At 31.5% G+C, this 12,799-nt stretch overlaps 1 protein-coding gene across 1 annotated transcript; it reads left to right on the top strand.

Annotated features, from left to right (window-relative positions):
• Nucleotides 1–4,571, top strand: LOC126745722 (complex III assembly factor LYRM7). Its single transcript, XM_050453701.1, has 2 exons — nucleotides 1–135; nucleotides 4,135–4,571. Exon 2 carries the CDS (start codon nucleotides 4,142–4,144, stop codon nucleotides 4,499–4,501), a length of 360 nt encoding a protein of 119 aa, XP_050309658.1. The 5' UTR covers nucleotides 1–135; nucleotides 4,135–4,141; the 3' UTR covers nucleotides 4,502–4,571.
• The last annotated feature ends 8,228 nt before the right edge of the window (nucleotides 4,572–12,799 follow it).

Genomic DNA, 12,799 nt, shown 5'->3' with positions numbered 1-12,799 from the left:
ATAACTTTTAGGGTTATGTTTATTATTTATTTATATTTTGCCTGAAAATATTGCCCCCTGGAAAAAAGAAATACCTATTAACATAATTATTTGTGAGTAGGGCTGATTTCGAAGGGCCAGAGACGATTTCAGCAAGTAGGTGCTATTTAGCTTAACTACCGTACAATTAATTCCAGGGTTTTTATTAAATATTACATTGAATGTTTGAAATGTAAGGATATTATGAGTATGCTATAATACCAGACAAAATAGTGCTTTCACTGATATTGGCTCAAACTCATGATTACCTTAATTCAGACCATTATGACTATATAAAGTACCTAAAAAATATTTCGATTCATAATCAATTTTTTTTTCTATCAATTGATGTCAATGAGGGAAAAGTTAATCATTCCTAAATTAACAATCTGCTTTGGAGAATATGGTGTTTGCCATATATGACTGCTGGAACAGAGGCTTTTTGTATCCTGCCTAAAGTCAAGAGGTTGTTTGCTTTCCTATTTCTTCATCACCATTATATAACAAATATTGTTGAAGTACTGATTAATGATTTTCTTACCATTAATGCCAGTTTGGATTCTGGTGATCTGTACTATTCTGAACTTATAATGTGATTAGGCGGGATAGTAGTAGTCCTGTGGTCTAGTTTCATTTTGTGCTTTAGTTAACAATTGATGTGATCCAGCAATGCCAATTAGTACTTAATAACTTGTACTGAAGTCTTTATCATTACATGATAAATTCAGGCTCTTTTCCAAGGTCTTTTGTATATTCTATATGAGCAAACAATTCTATTATTCAAGGTATTATTACTATGTATACTATCAATTTTCTTGGAAAATAAATTATTAAGACAATTATAGATTGTCATGTCCTTAAGCAAGTATTCATGTAAACTAGCAATTATTGTCTCTTAAATATGTTTTTGTGTTTAAAAAAAATATATTGCTAATGTATAGTTTGTCTTGTTATAGTTTAAGTAATTTGTAGAATATTTTCATGTGGAGTGTAATCATTGAATCTGTATAATAGATAATATGCAATATTACTTCTTCGTCTGATGTTTTTGGTCTGCCATTAAGACACATCTTTGATCTTTCGATTCAACTTAACTGCAGCCACAATTTCAATAATAAAAACTAGCAGGCAACACTAAATATTAAACTTGACACAATATTTCTTGTACTTAATTATTTTTAGTTTATGTTTGTTTTTGAGATTCAAAGCAGTTACTAAAATTGCTAGGAACGTTTCTTACTGGTTGTGATCAGTTCTTTGGATAATCATTAAACCGCAACCCAAATAAGCTGTAGAAATAGTTTATTTAAACTTTAAATTTAACTTTATACATAGACAATATAAAATTATACCTACTATGAGCCATTTGTTATTATCAATACTCTTTATTATTAATTTAAAAAAGCTATACATATGATCAGCGTGATAATGATAATGTATCTGTGAATGGTGATGGTAATTATTGTTTCATAAATATCTCTATCAACTATACAGGGTGAATCGTTAGGTCGTTTTATGAAAAAAAGTTCCTATGAACGTATGTCGGGAGTTGCTTTGTTTCTGAAATACAGGGCGATGAAGGTTCAAAAAAATAACGGTATTTTAAAAATACTATAACTATCCTTAAACCGATTTGGTTGAAATGTGTTGCAGTTATTTGAAGTTATAAGACGCTTATTTAGCTGTAACTAGATTGAAATTATTAGGTCCAGTGGCGTGTCAGTGGGCACCACATGCTTATTGTTGAGAAAAAAAGAAGGCCAATAATTAATTGTATTGCAGCTTTTTATTTATTTTTGTATTTAAGCAACTAAAAATACAACTTTTTCGTATCTTATCTTATTATCTTCATATCTGGCTTTGTTTTTGAGAAAAAAAATTTAAAGTATGTTTAACTCATTCTAAAAATTATCCATGGACGACAACATGAAATAAAAACCAATTAATTCGATAAACAATTTCGACCTTAAAGTATATGAGCAAAATGTCCACCCTCCAATGCACGACTTTTTGGTCTCTTGTGTCTTGTTTCCTATGATAATAAACATTCAACTTCTACGATTTTTATTATCAGATTTTTGAAATACAACAAAATAACAAATACATTGCTTCTTATGACAAATAATTTTCAAGTACCTCCTTTGTACCTACCTGCTTTGGAGACCAGCTGACAGTGATAGAATTGCTATAAGTAAAATTCAGCTGTCAATTAGCAGTGATTCATTACTCCATCATGAATAATTGTACTAACCATGAAATGACCGACATGCACTTTATTTATGGATTAGCACATGGAAATGCGGAAGAGCACGAAGAATTTACCAGGGCAGATATCCTAACAGAGTAATTCCATGTGCAAAAACATTTAGAAAACTGCATGCAAGATTATGTGAAACTCGGAGTTTTAATAAAAATATGGGTGGTGGAAGACCAGAAACTATAACAACGCCTGAACTGGAAGAAGCTATACTTGATGCGATAGAAGAAGATCCTTCCAATAGTATCAGGAAGACTGCACTGCAGCTTGAAGTCAGTTCAAAAACCGTTTGGAAAGTTCTAAAAAGAAACCTCCTGCATCCATATCACATACAGCGTGTACAAGCTCTACTGCCTCGGGATTTTCATCCAAGATTAATGTTTTGCAGGTGGTTGATTCATACGATGGCACACAATAATAATTTCCTACCAAATATTTTATTTATGGACGAGGCAAATTTTTCAAGAAATGCTATTATGAACTTCCACAATGATCATTTTTGGGCCGACGAAAATCCCCACGTTATTAGAGAAACTCATTTTCAGCAACAATTTTCGCTGAACGTTTGGATAGGAATTATTGGTGACTACCTAATTGGCCCATTTTTTTTACCGGCAAGATTAACAGGTGAATCCTACACGGATTTCTTGCAACACCATTTACCCACTTTATTAGAAGTACCCCTACAAGTAAGAGTCAACATGTGTTTTATGCACGACGGGGCTCCAGCTCATTTCAGTGTTCTTGCTCGTCAGCATCTCGACGTAATCTACCCTAATTGCTGGATTGGACGTGCAGGACCTCAAAATTGGCCGGCTCGCTGTCCTGATATGAATCCCTTGGATTACCATTTATGGGGCCATCTGAAGGCTCTTGTTTATAAAACTCCTGTTCTAGATGTGAATGACTTGAGGAATCGGATAATTGTCAATTGCAATATCATAAGGGATACTCCAGGTATTTTTGAGCGTGTCAGACACTCAATGACAAATCGTTTGCAGTCGTGTATTTTATCAGAAGGTGGGCATTTTGCTCATTTACTTTAAGGTCGAAATTGTTTATCGAATTAATCGGTTTTTATTTCATGTTGTCGTCCATGGATAATTTTTAGAACGAGAACGAAAGATACTTAAAATTTTTTTTTTCGAAAACAAAGCCAGATATGAAGATAATATAAGATACGAAAAAGTTGTATTTTTAGTTGCTTAAATACTAAAATAAATAAAAAGCTGCAAAACAATTAATTATTGGCCTTGTTTTTTTCTCAACAATAAGCATGTGGTGCCTACTGACACGCCACTTGACCTAATAATTTCAATCTAGTTACAGCTAAATAAGCGTCTTATAACTTCAAATAACTGCACCAAATTTCAAACTTTTTTTCATAAAACGACCTAACGATTCACCCTGTATAGTTTTGTACCGTAGTTAGAAAACACCCTGTATATGAAACACAATGACAAGTTAAATCATTCCTTTTAAAAATCCTTTCCTAAACATAAATTATCAGAGACCTATAGTCAAGGGGCCAGATAATATATAATCACTAGACAAAAGTTTAAATATTGTAGACATATACACAAAACCAAAGGGTCATATTACGTTTATGTAGTTTGTATACTAGATATTTTTCAGAGAGTTAATTGTATTTGGAGGTTGCCGTCAATAAATGGAGAGTAAAAAAGAGTTTTCTGTACTAACATGAGTTCTTGCGAGCCACCAGTGATATTAAAAAGCCCCTATACTATAGCTGTTTTCATCAAAGGTGTTTTATATTAATCATGTGATCAACAACTATAAATATATTAAATTGCTAAAGGAAATTAGAACCTTTTCTACCTTTGTTATCCTTGTTTCAGACCCAACATGTCAAGTGAACTAAGAAAACAAGTTCTTCAATGCTTTAAGTCCCTTCACCAAGCCAGAAAGTCAGTATTTAAAGGAGACATCAGGGCCCTCACAGAGGGAAGAAAAAAGATAAACGAAGAGTTCAAAAAGCAGAAACATGTAGAAAACACGGATTCGATCAAAGAGCTAATCAACTATTCGAAAGCCATTGAAGAAGAACTAAGAAGCTGCGTGATACAAGCTAGGGAAGTAGCACCTGGAAGATTTCAGGCTGAAATTTCTGAAGATATTAAGAAGTTGGATAACGTTCCTTTTAACGAAGCCTGTTGTCGAGACGATGGCCCAAGTGTAAAAAAGCCTAATCGAAAATGTAGTTAGTAATAAATTGTAAGTTAGCGATTTGTAAATAGTCTTGTTGTTACTTTAAATAAATTTAAACCACGTCATATTTTTTAGTATTAATTTTGTAACCCTCTTCAAAATGCCTGAAAGTGTTTACGATTTTATTTATTTTACTTATTTATTTAATAGTTTACAAACGTCGCAGGTGCCCATTGGTTTAAGCACTACATAATACATTAAAAAAAGAGAAATTACAATTTGCACATAGCACATAAAAGAACTACAATATAACAGTTCCCGAACAGCATATGATCTACACCTATAAGAATATAAATGGACATGAATTGTTTTTCCTTGTACAGATATCCAAGAAATAGTATCTGTACTTTTTCCATGAAATATTTGCTCTGCATGTACATCCTGCAATTACCATGGAAGTATTTTATAAGCTAAAATAAGTTAGATAGTGTAAGAGAAAAGCTCCCAGATCCTTAACACTATGTCTACCCAAATATGTCTCTTTAACCATATAATCTAAAATTAATTAACACGAAATTAACTTTTCGTGAAACTGTAAGCACTTAATTCATAATTGGGACGTTATGCGCCAATCTATCGCTAAGTTTAAGGTTTCCTGTAGTTTGGCAAACTTCGTCTTCACACTGAGCCTCTCTGAATAAGTTAAAATAATCTTCATAAGCCTCATTCAATTTAAAGAATTAAAATAAAAGATCGGTGGTTTTTATGAATGTCACTAAAGCTTTTAATACTGTTTGTCATAGATCATTAATAAATGGAGAGTGTGTTAAAATAAATGGTTCTATGAGTAATTTATGAATCAGTGCAGGGAAGTGTGCGGGCAGAGATTATTCTCAATGGAGAGCAATATTGGCTCTGTAACAACGTTTTAGTTCTCAATATGAATAAAACACTCTAGCTTCTACTGCTATGTGAGCTGATTTGTTATCAGATAGTTGATTTCCTCATTAAAGATAGTCATTGATAAAAATAATGAACAAAAGAGAGCCAGTAACATCATTTGAACCCTGAGAGTGTACTTGACTAGTTATTTATGAAATATGGATTCCTTATTTGAATATATTTCTGCGGGTTAAATATATTCGGGAAATGTAACTGTTAATCGTGAAATAAAACCTGCTTATTTAATGTTAAATTGAAGTCGCCGTAAACGAATAAACTAATTAAATCCTACCGCACAAAATTAGATTTATAGATTCTAAAACTTCAGAATCTATATTCATCATATATTTTAAAGACTTATTTTTTTAAAACTTTTACCAAATCGGAAACTCCCGTTTGAATGCCACTGCGACTGAATGCTCAAAAAGCCATAATAGTTTATACTAACGTCTTCGAGGTTTGCAAAACCTCAAAATGTTCCCGCAAACGTTGTCCCGGCGGGTTTTGCATTGTGAGCGAATCCTTTTGTCGGAATCTGTATTTGTATGGGATAAATTTGAACTTTTAGGCGAATATTGACCAAGACGGTGAAGCGAAAACTTCTTTACTTACCTTCTAAAGTTTCGTCTGCGATGAGGGTTTGAAATTTAGGTACAGGAATACATTAAGTTTCTTCGTTAATAGGAGATATAGAAATACAAGAAATGTTCTGAAAAATTAATTATTTATCCACTAAGTGTTTCTGTATTTGGTGGGTATCTATTAAATTTGAATTAAATATCTTTATTTATAATATCTAAGGTATCTCCAAGTTCCTGTAAGTAATAATTAGGTCTCCAAGATGCACAAAAATATTTCTTTTTTGGTATTAGGAGCTTGTTTTCTTTAAACCAATTACTCCCCCAATTTGACTCCGCAGACAAACATTTGACTTTTTTCAGAAAAATGGAATAAGCTCTCTAAGGTGCTCTATATTGCTAAAAAAGCTCACAAATGAATCTTGTACAGTCAGTTGGATATTTGTAAATGGCTCCAAGTTGTCCAGGCAATTTTAACTTTCAGATGCTCTACACTACTGTCAAACGCCTCTAAAACAGCAATTTAAATTGTTCTTATTTTAATTAAATGTCTGTTTTTATAATATAAGCTCCTGGAAAAATCCTTCCTTGCATTAATTTCGGTAAAAAAATTCGAAATTATAACTAGGTTTGTTAAAAAATTCAATGTCCATATCGCTTTGTATAAAATTAGTTGCAGAGACGATTCATATCACCCCATTGATTATAAAATTTACTGCTCGATCTAGAATAATCTGATTTTACTCCGTACTATACATTACTAAGTACCGTAAACGTTTAAACTTTTTCTCAAAAATTTGGAATGAGCCAAATAGCTCCCGAAGGTTCTTGAAAAACTTCCTTGAAAATTTGATTGGATTGATCTACGTTACTCAAAATTATCAATAAAAGCTTGTAAATATTTTTTTCTTTTCCAAAATTCCAGAAATTGATCGTTTCTAAGATGCTCTAGCTCTTACTAAAATATTTTTTTACCTTTTTCCAAACGGTTCTTTTTCTCTTGAAGTGCTCTAACATTATCTTATGCTACTACCCTTAAATGCTTGTAACTAAGTTTTTGTGGTTATGATATAAATTTCTGGAAAAAAATGCCTGCGTTGCATTAATTTCAATAAAAACATCTAAATTTGAACTAGGTTTGTTGAAAAATTGACGTTCCGCATCGATCTGTATAAAATCAATTGCAGAGACGATTCATGTTACCCCATTGACTAAAAAACTTACTGCTCGGTCTAGAAATATCCGGTTTTACTTCTGCTTACACCATATTAATAAGAAAACCTCATTTTACCACCTGCGCTTTCTTTTGTTACATAAAAACCCGTAAATGATCCTCTCAAGTATAACGTTTTAACTTAGTCCAAGAGCTGGAGTTCATTGGTTTACTCTTAACTACTCCTAATTTCTCCAAGTAACGCAAGCGTTTGAACTTTTTGAAAATTTTTAAACGAACCAAATAGCTCTTTAAGGTACTCTATATTGCTCCCTTGAAAAAATATAATCCTGTCTAAAAATGTAGGTTATAGATTGCTCCAGGTTGCTCTAAATTATACCCAAGTGCCTGTAAGTCATTTTTTTTCTTTTCCATAACTCTAGAAATCGGGTCTCTAAGATAATCTAAACTAACCTTAAATACCTCTCAATCTAACATCAGAATATTTTTTTACCCTTCTTTAAGAGCTTCTTTTTCTCTAAACTAATTACCTCCAATTGCCTACAAATAGTACAAATGTTTAATATTCTTTCCAGAAAAATGGAATAAGCTCTCTAAAGTGCTCTATATTGCTAAAAGAACCACAAAAAATAATCTTCTCCAAGGACTTGGATTTTTGTAAATGACTCCAAGTCGTCCAAGAAATGACAACTTTAAGATGCTCTAAACTACTGTCAAACATCTCTAAATAAAACAACAACTTAAATTGTTTTATAAATTTGGAATAAGCCAGTTTGCCTCCTATGCTGCTCTAACCTTACCTTACTTAAATGCCTGTTGATATAATATAAACTCTTAAAAAAATGCCTTCGTTGCATTAATTTCGATATAAAAATTAGCATTAGTTTTGTTGAAAAATTCACGTCCCACGTTGATCTGTATAGAAATTAGTTGCAGAGATGATTGAGGTGATCCTATTGTCAAAAAAATTACTGCTCGTTCTGGAATTGTCAGATTTTACTTCTGCTTACACCAGTTTAATAACAAAGCATCATTTTAACATCTATATTTTATTCAGGTACATAAAAACTCTTTAATTATTTTTTCACTTCTAACTATAATGTTTTAACTTATTCCAGGAGCTGGAGTTCATTGGTTTACTCTTTACTACTCCTAATTTTTCTTAGTAATGCAAACGTTAGAACTTTTTTTGAAAAATTTGCAATGAGCCAAATGGCTCTTTAGGGTACTCTAGAAATTTAGGATTTTGTAGATTTCTCCAGGTTGCTCTAAATTATCAATAAATTCTTGTATTTTTTTTCTTGTGTAGAGTTCAGGAAACTGAGTCCTTAAGATGCTCTCTTCCTAGAATATTTTTACCCTTTTCCAGGAGTTTCAAGTTTTTAAGCTGATTAGCCATAATTGCCTCCAAATTACATAAATATTTGATTTTCATTTTCAGAAGAATGAAATAAGCTGTAAAATAGATATTGCTTAAAAAAAAACGCAAAAGTTTTCATTAGTTAGGAATTTAGATTGTTATGAATGGCACTAAGTCATCTAGAAAATTAGGATTCTAAGATGCTCTAAGCTACTCGTAAACGCCTCTAAGTAAAACAGAAATTTAAATTATTTCATAAATTTGGAATGAGCCTATACCTAAACAGATCTAAAACTAACCTTAAATACCTGTAACTAAATGTCTGTTGCAATAATATAAACTCCTAACAAAATTACTTCGTTGCGTCAATTTCGGTATAAAAATTACTGCTCGGTCTAGAATTGTCCGATTTTACTTCTGCTTGCCCTAGATTATTAAGAAAATCTCATTTTCAAAACGAGTATCTATGTTTTCTTCAGCTACATAAAAACTCTTAAATTATTTTCTCACTTCTAACTATATTGTTTTAACTTATGCCAGAAGCTGCAGTTCCTTTACTCTTTACTATTACTAAATTTCTAGAAGTACTGAAAACTTGGAATGAGCCTAATAGCTCTCTGAGATATTCTATATTACTTCCTTAATAAAAATATAGTCCTGTTGAAGAATTTAGGTTAATATAAAAATTACAAAAATTAGCACGATGTTTGTTGGAAAATTCACTTCCTACATCGATCTATATAAAAATTAGTCGCAGAGACGACTCTGACCCCAGTGACAAAAAAATTAATGCTCGGTCCGAAATTGCTCGCCTTTACAACCGTTTTAGAAATAACAAATTAAAATTTAAAATCCAAAAATATAAAAATGCAAATTTAATATGAAAAAAAAAACTTTACGAATATAACAGCAAATTAGGGAGTTATATATTTGAGCCTTTGCTACTAGTAAGGCATTAAAGCGTCTTGGCATTCCAATAATTAAATTATTGAAACGTTCCCTGTTGATTATTAATTTATTCCTCGATAATAACTGTAATAAGTTCTTGCAAATTTCTTGTTGATTTCGATACTTCATCCCCTATTATATACACGCCATATAGGATTCATAACAGGCGATATCGCGGGACATTCTAATCTTTAGTTAATGTTTCCAGTGCTCCTTGATTCCCTCTAGTATGATGAGGCACTAGATAAACTGGGCCTCTGATTCCAAATATGTGAATTATTCGAGTTATAGATAGTATTTAGCTTATTGGCGGCAAGGTTGATTTGTCAAACGCACCCTGGATGTGCTTTTTATATTCTATCAACCTTTTTACCCACTCTACCACTGAGTACAGGGTTGAACTGGTTAATCTCCTTGGAGTGTAAGCGTTTTGGTTGTCAAGACTTTATCCATTATATATTTTCGCACTCTCTATGATGTATTTCTCAAAATGTGCCCAAGATGCTTTATTGGGATCCTACTAAAGTCTGGCAGTATCAGTATAATAGTTCTTTGTTTCATTACAATATACGCTCTTTATTGTTATCTTTTTTTACAATCTCCTACCTACATCTACGGTCTCACTTTGATGAAGTATATTTTTTAAATTTAGAACCAATTTTCCATTGCGGTTTTGTTCCACTATTCTTTCGTATAAATAACAAAATAACAAAGCTTAAAAAGCTTACACTATTCTAAAGGGACCTACCTGAAATCCTTTAAAACTATCTGCTGTACTGTTAAACCTTCATAAAATTTTCACACAGTATCCGAGAGCTGAGATCGAGCGGAAATTTATTATTAATGGTTACGTCACGATAATCTTCCGTCTATTATTCCTTTTGTTAACCGTCATGTTCTATCTATTTGCCCCCACGGAGAAATGGGGAAAAAATTATTTGGCAAGAATCATGTGAGGTTTTACTTAGGCTGGTATTGACGTTTTCCGTTTCGATATAAGACACTTTCAGTGTGAAAAAGGTGGGGGATGGGATTTAAAAAGAGAGCCTTATTGTTTTGTTTCTATATGGGATTTGGGAGTTTTGTTGGTTTTTAATATTCGTGGTTTTTTCACTGGATTTGGTTTTGAGTGGTTTTATATTTAAGTTTAGCTTGGAAATTAACTACACAAAAATATTCGTCGAAACACTCATCGCTTTTAAGATGATTTATAGAGATTAACAAGTAAAGCAGGTTTATCTGAATGCATGTCATAAATATACAGTCCAACAATTTTCTATGCAAGATAAGAGTGGAGACGGATATCTTTCATGCGTAATGCACAAGAGATTATATTATTAAAAATATGCTTAAATATTAACACCAAGCGACTGTCTATAAGATGTTTCTTGATGTCTGTGCAAGAAAGAGCTTTTTCACCAGTAAGAAAAACAAATTAATGGCTTCTGTCAAGTTCATTCGTAAGAATTATTCATGTAAGTCTATTTTTGTTTCTAATGTTGATAGTTTTCTCAAGGTCATTGACTCTGAACTGTGCTGTTTTAGCTACATTTTTTAGTCATAATCCCTTAAAAAAATAATCCCTTTAAGTCATAATTGCTATCTCTTTTATAAGCTAAACAATATCCCTTGGTCCCCTGCAAATACCTAAGTAACCTCTTAGCATACTTCCAATGTTGTTCGATATAGCAATTATTGAACTGATTCAAAAAATTGACAGCAAATGTAATATCTGGCCTTGTTAATACTGAAATATACATAAGACTACCCAAGAGCTGTTGATAAGGCAGTTCCTTTTGACAAACACTAGGATCTGGCTTCTTGGATCTTAAAAGGGTCTTTGGAAAATTGAATAGGGGAATTTTAATTAGAAAATAGATTAAAATAGAAGAAATAGATAATCTAAGACGTTTTAAAATCTATATCTAAATATAAGTATGGCGTGTTAAAAGAAAATAATTTTTTTGTCATATTCATATAAATAAAATGTCAAATAATAAATTTTATATATATTCCTATATATACAGGGTGGTCCAGTTTAAACATCATTAATTTTAATACGTGATAGAGAATTAAAAAAAAAATAAACTTTCAAAAATGTTTAATAACAAAGATACAGGGTACTAAAGTTAAGAATAATTATAAATTGTTTATTTATCCTAAATCTTAAACTACCAGCTCAATTTTAATTAAATTTCACATGGAGGTTATTGTAGTGAATTATTAATTACTGATGAAGCCAATTTTTACAAAAATTGCCAGTGGCGTAGGGACTCGGTCCTTTTTTGTCTTAAATCTGCAAGGTGATAAAATATTTTTTTATAAGTGTCAACTGTTAGATACCCTATTTAATTTGGAAAAAAAGTTACTCTTGCAAAATTATGATTTAAGGCACTGTTTTTAAAATATCTTAGTTTAATTGTACCTGCCAAATGAAATAATGGCTCAATATAATTTTTGATCATCTTTTATACAGGGTGTTTCAGAACTATGGGATCATATTTCTGGGGGTTGTTCAGTGCGACAGAGGAATCCATTTGAGTATAGGAACCCATGTCCGGAAATGCGTCACTACGCCACTACGGCCCTAAGACGCGTTAAAATTTATAAAAAACATTAAATTGGATTTGCTGCATTTATTTTTACCTTTTGTACATTATACCATAACAACAATTGTTTAAAATCAACGCTTATAAATGTCAATTCTTAATGTCATGTTTAAAAATTTTATAGCTTACAATTTTTCCGATTTCCTTTTTTTTATAAGTTTTTGCAACATTTTAGCAGGTATTTCTGAACAAGTAAAGTAAGATATTTTAAAAACAGCGCGTTAAATCATAATTTTGTAGGAGTAACTTTTTTTTTCAAATTAAATTGGGAATTGTTATTTTGGAATAACAGTTGACTTATTATAAAAAAATATTTGATCACCTCGCAGATTTGAGACAAAAAAGGACCAAGTCCCTCCGTATGTTATGCCACTGGCCATTTTTAAAAAAAAATACTTCTTCAGTAATTGACAATTCACTACAATAATCTGCATGCAAAATTTAAAATTATTAAAATTTTAATATGGGACGTTATTAATGTGGGACGTTTGAACAAGACCATCCTGTATATATGTAGGAATATGACAGAAAAAGATATTTTGCTTTTTCGTTGTTTTACTAAGAGGGGTTTGACAGTAGTTTAAAATCGTAATTTCCTGGATGACTTGGTGCCATTTACAAAATTCAAATTCCTGCATAAGATTAACTTTTGTCGGTTTCTTTTAACAATATCCCCTTTTCTCCCTTAGAGAGCTTATTCTATTTTTCTGCAAAAAAAATTAAATATTCATGTTATTTAGAGGC

Source organism: Anthonomus grandis, chromosome 16 (genome assembly GCF_022605725.1).
Source record: "Anthonomus grandis grandis chromosome 16, icAntGran1.3, whole genome shotgun sequence".
Classification (NCBI taxonomy): domain Eukaryota; kingdom Metazoa; phylum Arthropoda; class Insecta; order Coleoptera; family Curculionidae; genus Anthonomus; species Anthonomus grandis.
The sequence above is the reverse complement of the archived record's forward strand: the minus strand, read 5'-3'. Positions and strand labels throughout refer to the sequence as shown.

Excerpts from the sequence above, each read along its gene's own strand:
- LOC126745722 (XM_050453701.1), top strand. The coding sequence starts at position 4,142 with ATGTCAAGTGAACTAAGAAAACAAGTTCTTCAATGCTTTAAGTCCCTT.